The following is a 22,852-nucleotide window of genomic DNA, read 5'->3' as shown; positions in this document are numbered from 1 at the left end:
TCTTGCTTCTTCTCTCCGCTAGGTGACAGTAGAAGGTCAGCGGAACGAGAGGTGCCTCGAAGTGCCGCGCCGGCGTAGCGGCCCACAGGACGGAGCCCTTCCTCCAAGAGGGAAACCCCAGAGGCTGGAACGAGAATTGCTTCTTTTCCACCCCGGATTCTAAAGGTGAGAAACTCTAAGGAAGGATAATGATCTCGGGAAGGAAAATACACAGAAGGTCATATACACCTAAAACAACAACAAAAAACCTCCCTCTAAATATTGTATTTTTTTGGAAACAGAAAGATTAGGCTTCTTAAATTTTAACGTTGAGAAATATAAAAGAATATAAACCTCAATAAATGCTGCAGTCATTAACTGTGGACTGCAGAGTTGTTATTAGAGAAAATAGAGAAGGGAGTGAGAAATGGGTAGGAAAAAATGTGAGAAGCTAGGGAGAGAGAGTAAGGAAAGGAGAAGACATTTTCTAGGGGCTGAAGGGAAAATAAGACGCAGGAATGGAAATAGCCAAGGGATAGAGAAGAAAACTTATCTTTTTGCCATTATAATCGACACTTGTTGTAACCCTTTTCGGGAAGTTTTGGTCTTTCCCAGGAGTGGCGGCGTTTTCTTCTGATTCTCTAGAGCAGCACCGTCCAATAGAACTTCCTTAAGCGTTGGAAACGTTCTCTGTCTACACCCGGTTCAATATGGCAGCCAGGGGCTCTGTGTGGCTACTGCGCCCTGGAAACGTGGCTCCTGTGACTAAGGGGCTGAATTTAAAATTTTTAGGTAATTCAAAGTTGAATAACTACATGTGACTAGCAGCTACCATATTGGACAGTACAACTCTGGATGATCAAAATCTTGCTCCCGCTAGACCCAGTGTTTTCCTCAGTCCGTACAGGTCCGACATCTGGATTATTTCAGTTGCTTAGTTCAGAGATATAAATGGAGATATGTTAAGAGTTGTCTAAAATCTGGTATACTTACCTAAAATCTAGCCAATACCTCCTTTTCCAAGTGAATCACTTAGGCAGATAAATTTTAGGACCCCTGACCTTTCTCACATTCTCTGACAAAGTATTGACTTCTAAAGTTTTGAAGTCAGTAGCTAAATGTATTTCTGTGTTATAAATGTTCTCAAACATATTTATTGATTTAATTTTTATTGAAGCATGAGTAACATAAATGTTTCAGGTGTGCAGTGTATTGATTCAACAATTCTATATATTACCCCATGCTCACTATGGTAAATGTAATCACCATCTGTCACCCAACAACATTATTATGATATTATTATTATTTTTAAGATTTTATTTATTTATTTGACAGAGAGAGAGAGAACACAAGCAGGGGGAGCAGCAGAGGGAGAGGGAGAAGCAGGCTCCCCGCTGAGCAGGGATCTTGTCGTGGGGCTGGATCCCAGGAGCTTGGGATCATGACATGAGCCAAACGCAGCTGCTTAACCAACTGAGCCACCCAGGCACCCCTATGATATTATTGACTATATTCCCTATGCTATACTTTTTGTCTCTGTGACTTATTTATTTTATAGCTGGAAGTCAAACATATTTTCATATGATTGTATGATGGACTGCTATAAGAGATATGTATATTTGTGTCTGGGCATGACACATTTATCTACCTTATTAGTAATTTCTGTAGGAAAGGACCAGATTCAAATTATTCAAATTATATATATTGACTAGAATATAAACTCCACAAACCAGGGGGTTTTGTCTGTTTTGTTCACTGATATGTCCCATGCCTAGAACAGTACCTAGGACATGTTAGATGTACATTAAATATTTTTAAAAAGATTGTTTTGTTGAACTCTTTGGGTTTAACTCAAGAATATTTAGAGTTTATATTATTTCAGGATTGCATTTATTTATATAAAATTTTTATTGTACAACCACCTGGAGATTATTTTAGATTTAAAAATTTGGAATTTACACTGTAACAATCAAGGTAAATCAATGATAAATTATTCCTGAATTTATTAGTGTTGGCAAAAGTCTGTTGATTGAAGTAATTTTGGGGTTGAGTACAAGGAAATAACATCTCAAAATCTTTTTTTTTAAATCTCAGGATCTTTCTGAATTGTTTTTTCTTATTTTTAATTTTAGCACTTAACAAATTTTTTAAATTCCCCTCATTTTTGTTATAGTTGAGCAATAATATTCTTTCTGTTTTTGCTGTTGTTATGTTTGTAGGAATCTATGATACAGAACTCTCAATTCTTTTGAAATCTAATATTAAAATCTAAAAGGTAATTTTGATGAGGGAGAATGGAATTTATTCACACATGTCCTGCAGATGCCAGTTTTAACATGGAAACCATGTCTTAAATTGAAATAGCTTAATATGACATCACTTCAGAGGCAAAGATTTCCAAATTAGATCATATGATACTAGCAGCTGTCTGTGTTTGGTATTAAAAGAGTTCAATATGTACTTAAAAATTTAACAGATTGAATCAGGATGGCCAACTGAGAGCAAGTTCTAGCCTCTAGCCTCTCCCAAATCCTCCCCTCCTTCCCAAATCTAGAAATTACAAAAAAAGTTACATGGGTACACAAACTCATATGCATCCATGCATGTACCTTAATATTGAAAAACACGAAGGGGTGCTCTCAGTGGACCAGGCATTATGAGAATCCAGACAAACAAAAGTTGCATAACAGAGGCTTAATGCAGAAATGCAGGTGGCTCTTGGGGACGGTCTAGGTACACAGAAAAAAAAAAGATTGGCATCAGTAGGGCCCTTGGACAACATGTGAGTTATTGATTGAGGTACCGCTATAAGAAGAGACAGTCTGCCTCTCAGCCTTACTCCCACTTGCTCATGCAGTGGGTAGCAAAAGAACTTGCTCTAAAGGGGGCAGGGACAGTCCATGTAGGTACTTTTGCTGAAAAGCTGTGATGGCTTTTGATATCTGGGAGGAAGAGAGAGACTTCATATCTTGAAGACTGATACTAGCTCACCTTGTGAAGCTGCACATGCCGCATTCCTCCTTCAAAACCCTCAAGGCAGAATGAAAAAGAGAAAATCTACAAAAAATACAGGTTAAAAGACATTACCTTAAACAGAGAATAATAAGACTTGAACCTTTTTTTTCTTTAAAGATTTTATTTATTTATTTAAGAGAGTGCATGAGTAGGGGAAGGGGCAGAGGGAGAAGGAGAGGGAGAAGCAGACTCTCCGCTGAGCATGGAGCCCGATGCGGGGCTTGATCCCAGGACCCCAAGATCATGACCTGAGCTGAAGGCAGACACTTAACCAACTAAACGCCCCATTGAACTTGACTTTTTATTTTTATTTTATTTTATTTTTAAAGATTTCATTTATTTGACAGAGAGAGAGAGACAGTGAGAGAGGGAACACAAGCAGGGGTAGTGGGAGAGGGAGAAGCAGGCTTCCCGTTGAGCAGGGAGCCAGATGTGGGGCTAGAACCCAGGACTCCGGGATCATGACCTGAGCCAAAGGCAGACGCTTAACGACTGAGCCACCCAGGTGCCTCTGAACTTGACTTTTTAACAAATGAGGAAAGCCTAGGCGCCTGGGTGGCTCAGTCTGTTAAGTGTCTGCCTTGGGTTCAGGTCCTGATCCCAGGGTCCTAGGATCAAACCCCACATTGGGCTCCTTGCTCAGTGGAGAGCCTGCTTCTCCCTCTTCCTTTGCTGCTCCCCGCCTCCCCGCTCGTGCTCTTGTTCTCACTCTATCTCAAATAAATAAATACAATCTTAAAAAAAAAAATGAGGAAAACCATAAAAAGTTGAGTAAGGTCTTAGAAGAAGCTACACTATAATTCTGTACCTAGCAAAATATCCTTCAGAAATGAAGATAAGATAAAAATGTGTTTAGAAAACAAGCATTGAGAAAGAAGATCACCACCAACAAACCCACACAAAGAATTGCTAAAGGGAGTTATTCAGGCTAAAGGGAAAATGATCCCAGATGGAAGCACAGAAATGCAGGAATAAGAGCAATGAGAAAGATAAACACAAGGTCAATATATAAACTCAATTATATTATAAATATCACCTGAAGTTTTAGATGGTAAAATTTATAATAACAAAAAATTAAATACCTAGGAATAAATCTATGATCGTGCAAGATCTCTGCATATCAAACTGTATATGATTGCTGGGAGGAAATTAAATAAAACCTAAATAAATGGAGAGCTACACGAAATTAATGGCTAGGAAGACTTATGAAAACATGTCAGTTCTCCCAAATTGATGTATAGATTCATTGCAGTCCTAGTAAAAATCCCAGCATTTTTCGGTAAAAATGGACAAGCTGATTTCAAATGTCATATGTAATTGCAAAAGGCCAAGAATAGCCAAGAGAATCTTGAAGAAGAACAAAGTTGGAGGGCCTACTATATATTACCTCTTATTATTAAGATAAAATAATTACTAGAACAAAATGGTATGGCTTTGGCTGTAAGAGAGTCAGCTAGACCAGTGGAAAAGAATGGAGCCCAGAAACAGACCTACACATATGTGGTCACTTGATCTATGACAAAAATGATACTACAGTGCAGTGAGGGAAGGGTAATCTTGTCAGTAAGTTGTGCTGGATATCAATTGGATATTCATACAGACAACAGTGTATCTTGACTCCTAGCTATACATACCCAAACATTAATTTCATATGAACTGTAGACAGTAAAACAATAAAGCTGCTACAAGATAACATCGGAAAATATTCTTATGATCTTGGGGTAGGCAAATATTTCTTAAACTGGAAAGAGGAAGGGGCACCTGGGTGGCTCAGTTGGTTAAGCAGCCAACCCTTGATTTCGGCTCAGGTCATGATCTCAGGGTCCTGGGATGGAACCCTGCCTCAGGCTCCCTGCTCAGTGGGGAGTCCACTTGACATTCTCTCCCTCCCGCTGCCTCTCCCACTGCTTGTCTATGCTACCCCCCTCTCTCTCTCTCTCAAATAAATAAATAAATCTTTTTTTAAAAAGCTGGGCAGAAAAATAACTGATCATAAAGAAAAAGACTGATTAAATAGTATCTCATTAAAATTGAGAACTTTTTTTTAGGTAGGCGCCACACCCAGCATGAGCCCAACATGGGACTTGAACTCATGACCCTGAGATCAGGACCTGAACTGAGATCAAGAGTTGGGTGCTTCACTGACTAAGCCACCCAGGCACCCCAAGAACTTCTCTTAATAAAAAGACATCAAGAGAATAAAAAGGCAAGCTTCTAAAAATTTTTTCCTTTTAAAAAAATTAGCTATGAATATTGTATCATTTTCATCAACTGATACTTTAAAAAATTTTTAATTTTGGGATAAGTGTAGATTCACATGAAGTTGTAAGACATAATACAGAGAGATCCTGTGTACCTTCAAGGGTAAAACCTGGTAAAATTGTGGTACACACAATCAGAACATTAGCATTGATACAATCCATCCATCTTCACATTTTCTCAGTTTTACTTTTAAGCATTCGTGTGTGCCTGTATTTAGTTCTATGCAATTTTATCATATGTGTGTTTCATGTGTCCACCACCACAGAGCAGTTCCATCACCTCAAAGGTCCCTCCTGTTGTCCTTTCATAACCATTTCCTCTTCCCTCCCACTTCTCTCCCCAGGATCCATTTTTTTAACCACTACTAATTTTTATTATAACCATGATTAAAATAACTATGTAATTCAAACAGTGGTTCACAGCATTTAATAAACAATGCACACATTATAGAGAGAAGAAATATGTTTTCACTTTGAAATCTTTAAGAAAAAACCTTGTTTGTATTAATCGTAAGCACTGTACTAATTAGTCATTGATTACCATTCCTAAATAGAAACTCATTTGTGATGCTTTTTCTTTAATATAAGAGGGGTATCTCCTTCTTTTCTTTTCTTCCCCCTCCCCCTTTTCTACCTCATTTCATCTTCTGGAGACTGTCTGTAGTCCCATCTTTTCTCCAGTCTGACTCTGTGTAAGTTTTACTCTAGGCAGAGCTTGAGCTGTCATTTTAGAACATGAGAAGACATGCTAAACAAAGGTAAGCAGCAAAATGGAAGAAACTTGGATTTCTGACAGCCATGGAAACTTCAAGGCTGCCTAGGACTTCCTACCTCTGAACTTCCTTTATAGGTAGGAGAAATAATTTTATAAAAGACACCAACTATTTTCACTGTACTGAAACTTGCCTTCCAATCCACTTTGATGTAGATAGACATTGCTGATTATGGCTACGTACTATTCCATTGCATGAAGATACTATAATTTATTTAACCAACCCCTTATTGATGGATAATTAGGTTCTTTCCAATTTTTTATTATAGATAAAGGCATAGTTAACATCCTTTTAGATATATTTTGCTGCCTATGTGGGTATTTCTATAGTATAAATAGCTAGAAATAGATTTATTGCGTGACAGAATGTGCACATTTAACATTTTGAGAAATATCACCAAAAAGATGATACTAACTTACAGCCCCATCAATAGAGTGACTGTAAATAATTGTACCTTAAATAATTGTACCACTCAGATAGACAAAGCTTATCTTTCTTTTCTTTGATTACTGATAAGGAGGAACATCTTTTCATGTTTATTGTCCATTTGCATTTCCTATTGTGAATTGCATTTGCCTGTTTTTCTTTTTTTAATTGTGAAATTATAAATGACTACCATTTCATTGTACAAAACTTAAGTGATATACTTGTATAAGAGCAGAGAGAGAGACTTTTCTCCAGCGCTTCCAATTACATTCCACCGCCCACAGTTTTATGTACATCCATCTAGTCCCTTTCCATACATTTCCATATGAATATACATACACATATAAATACTATTTTTATATAAATAGGATCATTTTTATGTACTATTTCACAGCTTGCTTTTTTTAAAATTAGGATTCAGTACTATGAAAAACCCAATATTTAACTATTTTCTTATTTTTTCTCTTGCTATTACATTGTCAAGGTAAACATCTTTTTCATATATTTGTGGGCATGTGTGTGAATTTCTTTGGCTGGAGTTGTATAAGGGAGATTGTTGGGTCAAAGGATGTGCTTTCTGATAGACCCATCTTAGCTTTCCCAAAGGTCTGCATAAATTTCTACTTTCACCAAGTGTATGGAAAGTGCTCATTTCCCCACAAGCCTTACCTACATTTGATAATTTTTATTTGATGGGCAAGAAAGAAAAAAAAAGAATCATCTTGCATTTCCCTGATTAATGGTGAGGTTGAAGTTATTTTCATGTTTATTGGCCATCTATAGTTTTATCAGGATTGTTTGTTCATATCCATTACCTACAATAGCTTTTCTATTGGGTTATGTGTGGATATATGTTGTTTTTTGTTCAGTATCTCTTTCCCCATCCCCTGGTAACAGAATTCTTATTTATCATGGGGAACCCATTCCCTGTGGCTTAGATGATGAGCATGTCTTCTCATGTTCTAAAATGACAGCTCAAGCTTCAGCCATCTCACTCAGAATTTAAGCAGCAGGACGGAGAAGGGAGGAAAAAGAGGAATAGCATTCATTTCTCAAAAGATTTCCCCCAAAGTCCCATCTGTTCTTTAATGTATATCTCATTGGTCAGAACTGTATGCATATCCCCACCTAGCTGCAAAGGAGGCTGTGAAATGTCATCTTTTGGCTACCTTGTGCTCAGCAAAAGACAGGCTCTGTGTATTTGAGAGAGAAGGAGGAATGGATAGTGGTCAGCAATTAGCAGCCTCTGCCTAGAGTAAAACTTACACAGAGTCAGACTGGAGAAAAGATGGGACTACAGACAGTCTCCAGAAGATGAAATAAGGTAGAAAAGGAGGAGGGGGAAGAAAAGAAAAGAAGGAGATACCCCCCTCTTATATTAAAGAAGAAGATAGCCTCACAAATGAGTTTCTTTTTTTTTTAAAGATTTTCTTTTTAAAATTAATTCATTTGAGACACAGAGATAGAGAGAGAGAGAGCATGAGCAGGGGCAGAGGCAGAGGGAGAAGCAGGCTCCCCGCTTAGCCAGGAGCCCGATGCGGGGCTCGATCCCAGGACCCCGGGATCATGACCTAAGCCAAAGGCAGACGCTTAGCCATCTGAGCCACTCAGGCACTCCTACAAATGAGTTTCTATTGAGGAATGGTAATCAATGTCTAATTAGTACAATGCTTATGACTCAGGCCTTCCTGAGTCCTGCAGCTCCTTAGCCACAGTGGTGAAAGAATGGGCATGTAATTCAAGGCAGGCTAAAAAGAGCTTTCAACAGAACTTCTACAGGGACTATTGGTAAAAAGTTTCTGCAGAGATCCCACAGACTAAGGACTATGTAAGTCTGAATTTGTACCATGTGCGGAGTCTGAGGAGAAACTCAGAGGCTAGCAGAAAGCAATGAGAACTAAGTTCTGTTATCATTTTTCTGGAGGCCCTAGATCCAGCTGTGCCTAAAGCCTGCCCTGCTTCTGAACTTTAAAGTTTTGAGAGCCAATAAAGTCCCTTTCTTGTTTAAGATAATTGAATTGGGTTCCTGTCCTGATTAATATTATTATTTGTATTACTGATTTCTAGAAAAGTTTGTGATTTTAAATTCTAGACTTATACTTTATGTATTATATAGATTAATAAAATTAGCATGGCCTTCCAAAAAAAAAAAGACACCAGCTATTTAAATCGTAACATATTTTAGTGGCTTACTTTTACTTACATACTAATTAGAACTCTTAAAGACCAATTCACATGATTACTTTAAATATAGTTAGAACAGGGGCATCTGGGTGGCTCAGTTGGTTAAGTGGCCGACTCTTGATTTTGGCTCTGGTCAAGATCTCAGGGTCCTGGGATTGAGCCCTGTGCACGGATCTGCACTCAGCAGGGAATCTGCTTCAGAATTCTCTCTTACCCTCTGCCCCTCCCCACCGTACTCTTTCTCTTTCTAAAATAAATAAGTAAATCTTAAAAAACAAAAAAGGCATATAGTGTCACTTTCACTGTATTCTGTTGGTTAAAGCAGTTATAAGCCCATCCAGAGAGTATATGGACCCCCTATCTCTCTATGGGAGATATGTCAAAAAATTTGAGGCCAACTTTTACAACTGGCACAAAAAGTATATAAAATTTGAATATTTTGTTATGCAAAGTATATCAATTTAAGTGAATGTAAAAATCTTTGAAATTCAGTGTCTTCAAGAAATTGTTTTTCTTCATTAGAAGAAATTTATCATGGGGAATATTAAAAATATTAAAAATTACCTGCCAAATTTAAAGGCAAGGCAAAGCATAAATAATAATGAATATCAAAATTTAAATTTATTTAAATGTAGTTGAAAATTTTAACTCAGTTTTTAAAAGCTTAATTAGGTCTTGTTAAATATTTTTATAAACCTGAAACTGTTTATAATTGTAGTTGTCAATGAGAAGAATAGGTGCTGTGTCTCATATATGTTATATCTAGACTTACATGTGTACAAATTTAGGATATAACTGTTTAATATCACAAATTGTTCCTCAGCTGCCACGTGCAACTGTTGTAAAAAACTGTGCTAAATTTTGAATAGTGGATATAAGGAGTTCAAGAAAATGAACACTTTGCTCTATTGGCAAATATTTCATTATTCAAAAACTTTAGTGCAGTTTTTTAATTTGAGAGGAAAGATATGATGATTTAATTTTTTTTCCTAATTATTTCTCTAGCTCAAATTCTCCCCACACTCTGAAACAATGCCCATCTCTGATATCAGCAGTGCCTCAGTCTTCAATTCTTCATTTGGATACAGTCATCTTTTCTTCATGGACACAAGGCAAGAGCTATACAGAGCTTTTTTTCTGGGGCCTGAACTGTGTGAATCACAGCAGCAAATGTGTAACATTGTGAGTTGCCCAGTGCCATCACTGAGCACTGGTCTCCTGAGTGACAGAAGTGTCCATGTGATTTTCACTAAATTCATCATTTTGGGTTTCTGGTTTATGGGTCCCTGTAAGATGTAGGAATAGGGCAGGGGCCTCTTACCTGGTTTGGAAGGTGGTTCCACTTCTCTGGGAACATAACCTTTTAAATTTTGTCTGTCTGGTCACTCTCACTGCTAGCTCTAGTTCAGAGTTTATAATCCAGGAAGCTTCCAAGAGACGTGAAATTTGTTCAACAGTGTTTCCACAGTAAATTATGGCCCAGTTCAGGTTCAAAAGTTGATGGGCTGCCAATTTGTCCCCTGTAGTGCTTAGTCCAACAAATCCAGTCAAATGGTGGGATTTGTTTGGGCAAAACATGGAGCTCCAACATCTGGAGATGTGATCGCACTTGTACTCACAATGTTTCCTGACCTTTAGATTTGAGTAATAGTTTTGGTACATTGAATTTTCTTATTTATTTAAGGGGGGGGAAGGGACTTGTTTAACCAAGAGAAACCCTTGTATCAATGGGTCTGGACAAACTCCAAAAGATGAGGCCTCCACTTACATTTACCTTCTAGAAATTTCCTCTCCATATCTGAGAATTGTAGTCAGAATTCATTCTAGAGATGATTCAAGATCTCTACCTCCTATTTGCAAGTTGTTTAGAAATTTCCTCTGGTTAACTGTATGCAATTTGTACTTCATATTTATTTTAATTAATACCCATTTCTTTGTGGAAAGATTCTCTCACTAGTCAATCAGCCATAAGGAGGACTCAAAATGTGTTGTGGGGAGAATGCAATCTCTCTACCCCCTCTTTCACCATTTATTGGTCAAATTGATATTTATATTCAATGTCAATATTTATTTGTTTTTTAGAAGGGTAGAGGGGAGAGGGAGAGGGAGAGAGAGAGAATCTTAAGCAGGCTCCATGCGCAGCATGGAGCCTGATGCAGGGTTTGATCTCACAACCCTGAGATCATGACCTGAGCTGAAATCAAGAGTCAGACACTTAACCGACTGAGTCACCCAGGCATCTCTCAATATCAATATTTATAATTCATTTAAATGCAGGCATTTCCTTCTATTTTAAACCTAGAATCTGTTGTTACTTTTCTCATGGCTATTTACAACTAATTGTGGAATAAAATAACTTGTCCCCACTCATAGTTAAGGAAATCTAAGATATTAGCAGGCACATGGTAAACATATTTTTATTTTGATTGTGTCTCTCTTAGCAGTGATGAGAGCAAAACTCTCCAAGGCTTGATATATATGGGAAGCCATAAGATGTTAGATTTCTTTCTAAGTCAGTATGAGTGTACATAAACTTTGTTTAAATCAAAAGCCTGACTTATGGCCTGCCAAGCATACATTGTACACCTGCTTTGTAAATGAATAGCCTAAAGGAAAACTGTCTTGTGCTTAAGATATTGATCAACACTCCTACCCTCTGCATTCCATGTTAAAATTCATGATTCCTGCCTTTATGTTAATCTATAATCTTTTAAGTTTTTACAAGTTGCTCATACAGGAATTCAGTAATGTGGCAAGATATAAAATCAATGCACAGAAATCAGTTGCATTTCTATACACCAACAATGAGAGAGAAGAAAGAAAAATTAAGGAGTCGGTCCCATTTACAATTGCACCCAAAACCATAAGATACCTAGGAATAAATCTAACCAAAGAGGCAAAGGATCTGTACTCAGAAAACTACAGAATACTGATGAAAGAAATTGAGGAAGACACAAAGAAAAGGAAAAATGTTCCATGCTCATGGATCCCAAGAACAAATATTGTTAAAATGTCTATGCTACCTAGAGCAATCTACACATTCAAAGCAATCCCTATCAAAATACTATCAACTTTTTTCACAGAAATGGAACAAATAATCCTAAAATTTGTATGGAACTAGAAAAGACCCCAAATAGCCAAAGGAATGTTGAAAAAGAAAAGCAAAGCTGGTGGCATCACAATTTGGGACTTCAAGCTCTATTACAAAGCTGTGGTCATCAAGACAATATGGTACTGGCACAAAAACAGACACATAGATCAATGGAACAGAATAGAGAACCCAGAAATGGACCCTCAACTATTTGGTCAACTAATCTTCGTCAAAGCAGGAAAGAATATCTAATGGAAAAAGGACAGTTTCTTCAACAAATGGTGTTGGGGAAATTGGACAGCCACATGCAGAAGAATGAAACTGGACCATTTCCTTACACCATACACAAAAATAGACTCAAAATGTATGAAAGACCTAAATGTGAGACAGGAATCCATCAAGATCCTTGAGGAGAACACAGGCAGCAACTTCTTCGACCTCGGCTGCAACAACTGCTTGCTACACATGTCTCCAAAGACAAGGGAAACAAAAGCAAAAATGAACTATTGGGACTTCATCAGGATAAAAAGCTTTTGCACAGCAAAGGAAACAGTCGACAAAACCAAAAGACACTAGAGAGAATGGGAGAAGGTATATGCAAATGACATATCAGACGAAGGGCTGGTATCCAAAATCTATAAAGAACTTATCAAACTCAACACCCAAAGAACAAATAATCCAATCAAGAAATGGGCAGAAGACACGAACAGACATTTTTCCAAAGAAGACATCCAAATGGCCAACAGACACATGAAAAAGTGCTCAACATCACTCGGCATCAGGGAAATCCAAATCAAAACCTCAATGAGATACCACCTCACACCAGAATGGCTAAAATTAACAAGTCAGGAAACGACAGATGTGAGGATGCAGAGAAAGGGGAACCCTCCTACACTGTTGGTGGGAATGCGAGTTGGTGCATTCACTCTGGAAAACAGTATGGAGGTTCCGCAAAAAGTTGAAAATAGAGCTACGACCCAGTAATTGCACTACTGGGTATTTCCCCGAAAGATACAAATGTCGTGATTCAAATGGGCATATGCACCCCAATGTTTATAGCAGCCATGTTCACAATAGCCAAACTGTGGAAAGAGCCCAGATGTCCACTGACAGATGAATGGATAAAGAAGATGTGGTATATGTATATATCTATATCTATATCTATATCTATAGATATATAAACATACACACAATGGAATATTATGCAGCCATCAAAAAATTGAAATCTTGCCATTTGCAATGATGTGGACAGAACTAGAGGGTATTATTATTCTAAGTGAAATAAGTCAACAGAGAAAGACAATTATCATATGACCTCACTGATATGTGGGATTTAAGAAAGAAGGCAGAGGATCATAGAGGAAGAGAGGAAAAAATAAAACAAGATGAAACCAGAGAGGGTGACAAACCATAAGAAACTCTTAATCTTAGGAAACAAACTGAGGGTTGCTGGAGGGGAGGGGGTGGGGGCATGGAGTGGCTGGGTGATGGACATTGGGGAGGGTATGTGTTGTGGTGACGGCTGGGTGTTGGTAAGACTGATGAATCACAGACCTGTACCCCTGAAACAAATAATACATTATATGTTAATTAAAAAAAAAGAAATAAAACCAATTGGAAATTAAAAAAAAAAAGTTGTAAAAAAGGACCTAAGCCTGCAAAAACTATTCATTCTCTGGAGCACTTTCTTCCCTATGAAGAGTGTGTTCCCTCGAATAAAACTCAAATAAAACTCTCTTTTTTTCTTTTAGAGATTCTAAAAGGTTTGTTCATTTTGTATTGACAGCAGCACCCTAAAAATAACACCAAAAAACCATTATCTATATGATTACTCTTAGCAGTCTGATACCAAAACCCAAACAAATTTAAAATTTCCATATTGGGGTGACAGTTATATAAATATCAGAGAATTCACAAAAACATTATGTGTAAATTAAATTATTTCAGTATCCATTCCACAACCCCTCCCCCATTTTTTTTAAATCCTAATGTAAGTTTATTATTGTTTAGGTATTACAAACCAGAGCAATGGTTTAGCAGGTTTAGGAATATAAAAATAGTAACTTACTAAGGCTATCTATCACTGAATATATTTAATTTTATTTGAATTCTCAGTTCTTCTCCAGTATTTCTCTCCCCCCCCTTCTCTCTCTTTCTAAACACATATTGGATATTCTAGCATTTAAATGGAGTTCCTACCAATTGTATTTCAGAGAAACACAAATATGAACAATGAAAATTACCTACATGGAAAATTGCTTATCAAGTCCTAGAGAGTTTTAAAAATTTGTTTCCTTTAGCCTTACTGGGCAGAGGGTCTATGCAAAAACTTTCTTTGAGTAGTCAGTCCTGAGCTGTTAGGCTTCTTACCAGAGTTCAGGAGGGTAATATCTGTTTCCTCAAGATGGTGTGATAATGGGGTATTAGAAAGTTCCTGGTGTGAAGTAAAGAGATAACAGCCAGAAAGTTAATTAAAAAGAGTAGATTTGCTTTAAGAAAAAGGGCAAAGCCTTTTCCTTCCCTACACTTTAAAAGCTTCTGGCTCCCACCTACACAAAGACTTGAAACAATAGAGTCAACAGTAAGAATAACCTTTATGTTAACTCTTATGAAATATCTTCTTTTGTTTCCTTAATCAAACATTTGTCTCCATCTTCCTCTACCTTCTCCCTTGGGTAAGAACTGACCAATGCATTTTCTCAGTGGTGGTACATTTAAAAACAAATCATCTCCTCTCTCCCAAAGTTCCTTTTGTTAAAAACTTTAGGCTGGCCAAGTGAGGGACTACACTGCTATACTGTTTGGGATCTTAAGGCAGTAACAGTGTAACAGTAACAATATAGCCCTTAAAGAAATATTGTCTTTTGTTAGGATTAGGGATATCCTAATTCCTGATTTGTAACAAGGCAGAAACTCTGAAATCCCCATTTAGGAACAATAACTATAATTTTATTAATTCCTTGAATTTGGTGATTTCACATAGAAGATGTTCTGCCTAGCATTCCTCACTATAACCTAGCAGTATCCTGTCATTAGGCATTGTCTACATTAGAAGGGAAGTGAAAAGAGAAAGGACAAAGAATCGTGATCTTGGGCATAACATTACTGGATCATCAGAAATGTTGAATCATATAAGGATAAAAGAGGAAGTGGTTAAAAGAGTGAAGCACACTGTCAAAAATAAAATAGGGGAAGAAATGACTCTTTGTTAGAAACTGATATGTAATTAATTGAATATAGTTTTTTGGTGAGGGATTAGTGGTAAGAAAATACATGTATATAAATACATGTTATTTATGCGCTTTCTCATTTAAAAAAAATCGTAGTAGCAGATTTTTGTGTAAATGTCTTCCTAATTGAAAAAACACAGTGAAATAAAAATAGTGGCCTTTCCTTCCTGAATGTGTTTAGAAGTGGCATCACTTCTCATCTGTCTGGAGCAGTATGGGCATACTGACACTTCACATTTGTAATTACAATAACCTTTGTAATTACAGAGCATTCACATCCTTTTGATTTTTACAATAGCTTTGTTAGATGTTAGATCAATGACCTAACAAGGAGCACTCTGAACTAAGTGACTTGTTTAAAGTGGTATCATTCCTAATTATTAGACTGAAATCTCTTCTCATTTAGGTAGAGCTGGAACTCATTTCTGCTGCTTGAACTCAAGAGAGAAGTTTTCCAAGGTCCTTTCCAGTTATAAGGTCTTTTCTTGGGTTTTAGCAAATATACAAATGTATCACAATATTTTTATTTTTATATTTTTATAATGCTTTTATAGTCAAATAGTGTAATATTTTATAGTCAAGCAGTACTTTTAAATATAGAAATTTGGAAAGAGTGGAAGGCAGATGTCCTGAATACTCGTGGCCCCACAGATCTGCTGTTCATTCTCCTCCACCCTGCTCTGTGTCCAGAGAGTGGACTGCATCAGTGGGCTTCTGGTTAGGTTCAGCAGGAGATGGGAGAGTGGGGAGAGCAAGGTTGGGTATTTATTCCTCAGCTTCTTTCCCTGCTAGGCCAGATTGGCAGAGCTGTCCTCTTTAACTGAAGGTGTACCCTGTGGGGCCCCCACCCATGTACCCTCAGTCCTCACCACTCCTTATACATGGTGGTGGCTCTTTCCTGTGTAAACATCTGCCACTCTCCGCCTGAGGCCTTTTGTGGCATGGGAGCATGCCCAGCCCAGGCACAGGGCAGGTCAGTGGTGCGAGACGATTGATCCCCAAGGAGCAGCTCTTAACCAATGATGTTTGGGAATAGGTGGATAAACACTGCACCTTCCTCTCCCCTGGGTCGGGGCAACTCTGAGCTGTTTTCTTTATCATCTCCCAGGGGTTCCTATCAAGACTGAGCCCCAACTGCACTCAGTGGTGATCTACTGATCAGTGCACCTGGTATTGGCCTCCTTCCCTGTCCTGTCTCACTTACCCAGCCCCTTCCAGTGCCTCCTGGGATTGCCTCCTAAATAGACTACTTGTGGTGGAATATTAGCTTCAAGGTTGGCTTCTGGGTGACCTCAACCCAATAAAGAAGCCACAGTTCTTGTCAGGCAGCTGTCTCCTACAACCACAGCTTACTTTTTGGGTTCCAAGGACCTCTTCCTTCCTCTCCTTGCCCCTTTAGGCCAGACTTAGTCACGGACACCCATTGTTGCTAGCCCCAAGGTGATTCACTATCCGGTGTACACACAGCTGCCAGACAGGCTGGGCACTATAGTCTTTATGATGGGCAGCTAAACAATAGATATTTTTTTAGTTAAGAAGAAAATTAGAATAAGAAGAGTGAACATCCGCAGCCACAGAGGCACACTTCAAATTCTAAAAATTTTTGAGACATATTGTGTGAGAAAATTAAATAATTCAAAGCAACACTAATCAGGCCAGCAAAAATTTCAATGCAATGGCCCCCATAATGTCAGTAAAAGCATCACGGTTATCTACAGGTTACCCTTGAGGATGATTGCTGTTTGAGAAGTTCTGGTTCTGCTTTGGCTCTGCTCTTCCTCTCGGAGGCAGAGTTCTTGCAATGTCTCTGTGGTGCTGACCTGATAGTGTGCTAACCTAATACTCTTAGTTACAGCAAAGCTGTTCCCAATTCCAGCTGCCTGATGTGCTTCGTTTCATATGTCTGGCATTGCTGTGACAGTATTTGTACCTAACTGTGGCAAAAATACATTTTTTTTACATATCAAGAAAAATTTGAGGGCTTTGATTTCTTGAGCACAGGGGGTGAAAATCCCCATGTTAGGTATTTTAGAGGAATGAAATGAGTAATAAACAGTCCCTTCCCTCCAGAACTCTAGCTCTAATAGTGATGGAGTGTGGGGTGAAGACTGAAGGGAAATTTGGGGTGGGAAGAAATGATCATCAGTGTAAGTGGCAGGATACTTTGTTAAGATGTTAATTATAGCAGGTTCCCAATCTTACCTTCACTTGTTGAAATTACCCAAGGTGGCTCTGAAGCATAGAGTAATGAAGAAGAAATAAAGGGGTACCCTTGAGGGCCAGGAAAGAGCAGAAATTCTGGAGCACTGGGAAGGGGTTGGAGGTTGGGGGGCCATGGGTAGGAGGGACCCTTGCTTGTTCTGTGGTTGTGTCCTGGTAGGTAAGACCTCAGAAAAGGAGGTTGTATGGTGCCTTGGGGAGGCTCCATACTAGGTACCAGGGCTTCTAGCTGAGGCAAAGCCCCCTCTCAGCCCTATCCCATTCAGGCTTAGCATTGGAACAGAAAGCCTGTCACATTTCAAGTTGGGCAGTGAGAATATCACTAGTGATTAAGGCAGGTGAGAGATTAGAAGTCCTTCCCCCATTTTCTCATATATGCACTTCTCCCAAATTCTGGTGTAAACCACAATTACAATTATGATGGACTTTCTTGCCAGCTCAGAGGGAGCTAATATTGGCCTTAAACTGATATAAAGAAAATAAAGATAAGAAAAATATTTGGATACCTAAGTGTCATGGCGTAAGATTGAATCTGTCCCATGCATAAATGAGACAAAAAGAAGAATATGACAAGGTTTCTGCAGGAGCCCGAGCAATGTAACATAGCTATAATAAATCATGGCATATCATTAGCTGTTTGGGAGCACTCTGTCTCTTTTTCACAGTTTTTTTTTTTTTCCAGACTAGGGCAGTTAAATAGAAGAGGGGGAAATAATTATTTTCCTCATTGATTCTGTTCTAGCTTGCTCCCATTTCATAACACAAAGCATAGTAACAAATAATTGTACATGTGGTAAAAATTTATGTATAAGTCAAGCATTAATGAAGTATTCTCTGGTAATTCCTTCTGCCTTGCCCTAATCATATATATCATTTGAGCATATTCTGCAAAATCCATGTTATTCGTCCTCTGGATTAGAGAGGCAGAAAAAGATTAGTTTGTGAGGCATTCTGACACACAGGGTACGGATCTTTTTGCTCCCCCATCCCTTCCTCCCACAGACACCTTTCTTAACTGGCAGCTTTCTCTTTGTCATTCCAGAGGCTTCCGAGCAGAGACCTCTATGCAATTTCTGTTTTTCCTCAAGAAATTATGGCGAACAGTCGAGTGGGTAGGCTTAGAGACATTTTCTATATATAGTCTGTATATCCTTGATTCTAAAACACTGGATAAAAACAGATTTTTATGTTTTGAAATTCAGGATGGGTCTTGCAATCAATGTCAAAAGCAATCTGTCTGTTTCCAGGCAGAACCGTGAGTTGTGCTGTGTTTGTCATTGTGCACGAGCATGCCTAGTGTTGTGTGGAAGCTCTCTTTTCGTCTGATTGCCAGCTCAGATGAGTTATTTGTAATGGTATTTAATGCAGATGATTTTTATTTTTACATTTTATTTTATCTGATTAATTTTTTTTTTACCATAGGTATTCACATTTTTTTTTTCATTTTATCTTTTCACTCATCCCCCACCTCCCACCCCTAGCCTCTGGCAACCACCTATCTCTTCTCTATATTTATGAGTTTGGTTTTTTGTTTTATTTTAGAGTCCACATACAAGAGAGATCATACAGTATTGGTCTTTCTCTGTCTAACTTATTTCATTTAGCATAATGCCCTAGAGGTCCATCCATGTTGTCACAAATGGCAATATCCCATTCTTTTTTTTATGGCTGAATAATATTCCATCATATTCTTTATCCATTCATCCATTGATGGATACTTATGTTGCTTTCATATCTTGGCTATTGTAAATAGTGGTGCAATGAACATGGGGTTGCAGATATCCTTTTGAGGATATCCTTTTCATTTTCTTCAGATAAATACCTAGAAGTAGAATTGCTGGATCGCATAGTGGTTCTATTTTTTATTTTTTGAGTAATCTCCCTACTGTTTTCCATGGTGGCTGCACCAATTTAAATTCCTACCAATGACATGAACAAGGGTTCCCTTTCCTCCACACCTTTTTCAACACTTGTCATTTCTTACATTTTTGATAAGAGCCATTCCAACAGGCATGAGGTGATGTCTCACTGTGGTTTTGATTTACATTTCCCTGGTGATTAAAAGATGCTCTTTTCATGTACCTGCTGTCCATATGTATATCTTCTTGGGAAAAATGTCTATTCAGATCTTCTGCCATTTTAAAATCACATTGTTTTTTTGCTGTTGAGTTGTATGAGTTCTTTACATATTTTGGATATCAGCCCTCTATTAGATATATGATTTGCAAATATTTTCTCTCATTTGATAGGTTGCCTTTTCATTTTGTTGATGGTTTCCTTTGCTGTGCAGAAGCTTTTTAGTTTGCTGTTGTCCCACTTGTTTATTTTTGGTTTTGTTGCCTTTGCTTTTGGTGGCACTCTCAAAAAATCATCACCAAGGCCAGTGTCAAGGAACTTATTGCCTATGTTTTCTTCTAGGATTTTTATGATTTCAGGTCTTGCAATTAATTCTTTCACCCATTTTGAGTTAATTTTTGTGTATGTTGTAAGATAATGAATGAATTTCCTTCTTTTGCATGTGGCTGTCCAGTTTTACCAACAATTTCAGGTGAATTTTCATTTAATTCTAGATGCCCAATTGGCTTTTAAAGATTATAATTCATAAGCCTAAACTCATTTTTTTAAAAAATGTGGACAATTGCCTGTTATATGTCAAGCCATGAATTTAAAAAGGGGGATTGTCATATACTTTGGATTGGATCAGAAAACTTTCAGAGTTGGGAGAGATTTGTGTGACCAGTTCATGTGCTGAGGAGTTTTACTTGGGAATGGTACATCTGTTGAAGCAGTCTAGCTAACGTTTTCCCCTAAAGTTTTTATGAAAATGTTTAATATTTACTGGAAACAATATAAAAATGTATAAAGAAAAGTCAGTAAATGAATGCACAGATGATGCTCATTGGGGTAAATTGTGCATGAACTGATCAGCGGCCTCACAGGAAAAGGAAAGGTGCTGTTTTGCATCAGGCCCTGGACTCTCTATGTGAGCATAACAATCTAATGATTAGAATTTTTTCTGGTAATTCCTGTGCCTGCCTGGGTTTCCAAATGCTAATGGCTCAGGTAAGAATACATACCATCCTTTCTCAAGATGGGGGAGGTATTAGATATGAATGAGATGGGGGGAGTAGGGAAACCCAGGGCCCTGGCAGGGGTGAGTGCTGGGACTGAGCTTCCAGGTTTGGGTTCATTTTGCTGGATCAGACCAGGGGTCACTGTCTGGAGCCTAAGATAACATCATTTTCCTGCACCAAAACCGGATGCAGCAGTCAGTTGTCTGGGAACAAAGGAGTATTGTGTGAGCAGAGTTGTGAAAGACCAGTTTGGGCAGGGAAATGCATAATCCTGTTGGTGACTGCCAGAAGACCTATTTCTTCTCACCTCAAACCAAGTCTCACCATAAGTAGGCTGAACATAATCATGACAACCTCCTGGCTATTTTGAGTGGCTATCCAGAAGGATAAGATATAAAAAGGATCTGATTTATATTTAATGTTTTTAATGGCAATTTGAGGGAGATCAGAATAGCCACTCAAAATCAGCTATTCATTAAGCATATATGCAAAACACTGGACTAGGTGCTATGGGATATGAAAGGATATGGATGGGGAGGAGAGAAAAAGAATTTGCAGTCAGATTCAAGAATTTGAAGTCAATTCTAGGCTATATATACAAGATGTATTACATATGAAAAGAAGCCAGCAATGCAAGGCATTAAACAAGTGCCAAGCAACTTGACATTTGTGAGAAGAGAATTATGCTCTCAGAATTTGGAGGAGGGAGGCTTAGCTGGAAGACTAAAGATTTAAGGTTTGAACTAGACCTTGAAGGATGAACTGGCAGAACCACCTAGGCTAAGTAGTACTATCAAAAGTCTGAAAACCACTATTATCTTTTCCTGCTCTCCTATTTATTCAGGTTCTGCTGGCCCCCAGTGGATGAGGGGCCTAAAGTAAAGGAGAGCAGGATACCTGACTTTGGCTTTGTCTCCAGGGCTTGTCACCCCTGGCTGATCTCTGCAAAGGCGGAGGCAACATGCAAGCTTCCTGCTATGGATGGGCCTGGTATTGTGGGCTATTATTTTCTTCAAAAACTGGGTGTGTGAGCCATGTGTGAAAGTCTTGAGCATAAAATTCTAGAGGCCATGTGTTCTTTAAAAATTTCCCCTGCCCCTAGGACCAGTGATGTCCAGAATTCAAAGACAGAGACTTATGCCCTTTGGAGTCTTGATTGCCTAGCAAGTACAATCCTGGGCACTTAGGGTTGGTAAAGTGTGGTAAATTTTTCTTAACTTCAACTTTTCTCCTTCTCAGAGCTACTTTAAGTTCTTTGGCAGTGTTCCCATTTAAGGGTGGCCCTCTGGAGAAATGTAGGCATTTTCCTTCCTTTTATTATTATTATTTTTTCAAATCTGGAATCAGCCGTCACTAATCCTTCCTGCCCTCCCCTGGTCCCAGAGTTTCTGACTTCTCCCTTGAGACATTTGGAAACTTTTTGAGCCAGTGGAGAATCAACTTAGAGGCTTTTTTACTTTTAGACCAATGGGAATATTGTGTGTCATGGATAGAAAGATTTGAGTAATACAATTATCACATTGAGTCTATATAACAAGGCTATTTCCATGTCTTGGCATACAGCCCGAGTTAACTTTGCTTTGCTGGATGTAAATACAATGAATTTTGTTTGAACAAGAAATCATGTGTAACAAATGTTTTTGCAAAACTATGTCCATTTAGCAGTTACTTTAATAAATATGTTCTTCAGCAAGGGGTTTTTGTACAACATCTGGGTTTTTAAACACTTATATAGTGTTTAACCTAACATTTTTAAAAATGAACTTTTTATTTTATTTTTTAAGATTTTATTTATTTGAGAGAGAGAGAGAGAGCAGGAGCGTGGGTGAGGGGCAGAGGGAGAGGGAGAAGCAGACTCCCCACTGAGCAGGGAGCACCATGTGGGGCTTGATCCCAGGGCCCTGAGAACATGACCTGAGCTGGAGGCAGATGCTTAACCGACTGAGCCACCCAGGTGCTCCTGAACTTTTAGAGTAGTTACTGATTTACAGTGAAGTTGTGAAGATAGTATAGAAAGTTCCCGTACACTTCACACCCAGTTCCCCCTGTTATTCACATCTTAAATTAGTGTGGTACATTTGTTACAATCAATGAACCAATATGATACATTATTATTACTAAAGTTCATACTTTATTCAGATTTCCTTAGTTTTTATACAGTGTCCCTTTTCTGTTCCAGGATCTCATATTTCATTCAATCCTCACGTCTTCTTAGGCTCCTCTTGGTTGTAATATTTTGTCCGACTTTCCTTGTTTTTGATGACCTTGACAGTTTTGAAAAGTAGTGATCAGGTATTTTATAGAATGTTCCTCAATGGGGATTTGTCTGATGCCTTTCTCGTAATTATACTGGGGTTATACAGTTTTACCACAGAGGCAAAGTGCCATCTAATTTAACACATCACCCCAAGGGTGTGCACTATCATCAGCATGACCTATAGCTGATGTTCTCTTGGTCACCTGCCTGAGGTAGTGTTTGTCAGGTTTTTCCACTGTGAAATCACTCTTTCTTCTTCCCTTCCCACAGTCCATTCTTTGGAAGGTAGTAACTATGTATAGCCCATGCTTAAGGAGTGTTAGGCTCTACCTCCTAGAAGGC

General features: G+C 38.3%; 1 protein-coding gene across 4 annotated transcripts in view; it reads left to right on the top strand.

The window, feature by feature from the left end:
* Window positions 1-40: 40 nt before the first annotated feature.
* The window catches only part of ENTPD1 (ectonucleoside triphosphate diphosphohydrolase 1), a 132,420-nt gene continuing 109,608 nt past the window's right edge, over window positions 41-22,852 (top strand). For 2 of the 4 annotated variants that reach the window (XR_003209967.2, XM_025880558.2), the window contains exons 1-2: window positions 5,968-6,013; window positions 9,644-9,750. Coding sequence is in view for 1 of the 4 variants with exons in the window: in XM_025880558.2 (XP_025736343.1) it covers window positions 5,991-6,013; window positions 9,644-9,750 (130 nt within the window). In the remaining 3 variants the exon portion in view is untranslated. Of the gene's footprint in view, window positions 166-5,967; window positions 6,106-9,643; window positions 9,751-22,852 lie in introns of those variants that run through there. The other 2 variants (XM_073904409.1, XM_073904410.1) reach the window with 2 other exon arrangements.

The sequence above is a fragment of the Callorhinus ursinus genome, unplaced genomic scaffold (genome assembly GCF_003265705.2).
Source record: "Callorhinus ursinus isolate GAN/ISIS: 27379988/994484 unplaced genomic scaffold, GSC_fseal_2.0 scaffold20, whole genome shotgun sequence".
Classification (NCBI taxonomy): Eukaryota; Metazoa; Chordata; class Mammalia; order Carnivora; family Otariidae; genus Callorhinus; species Callorhinus ursinus.
This window is presented reverse-complemented; position numbering and strand designations above follow the sequence as displayed.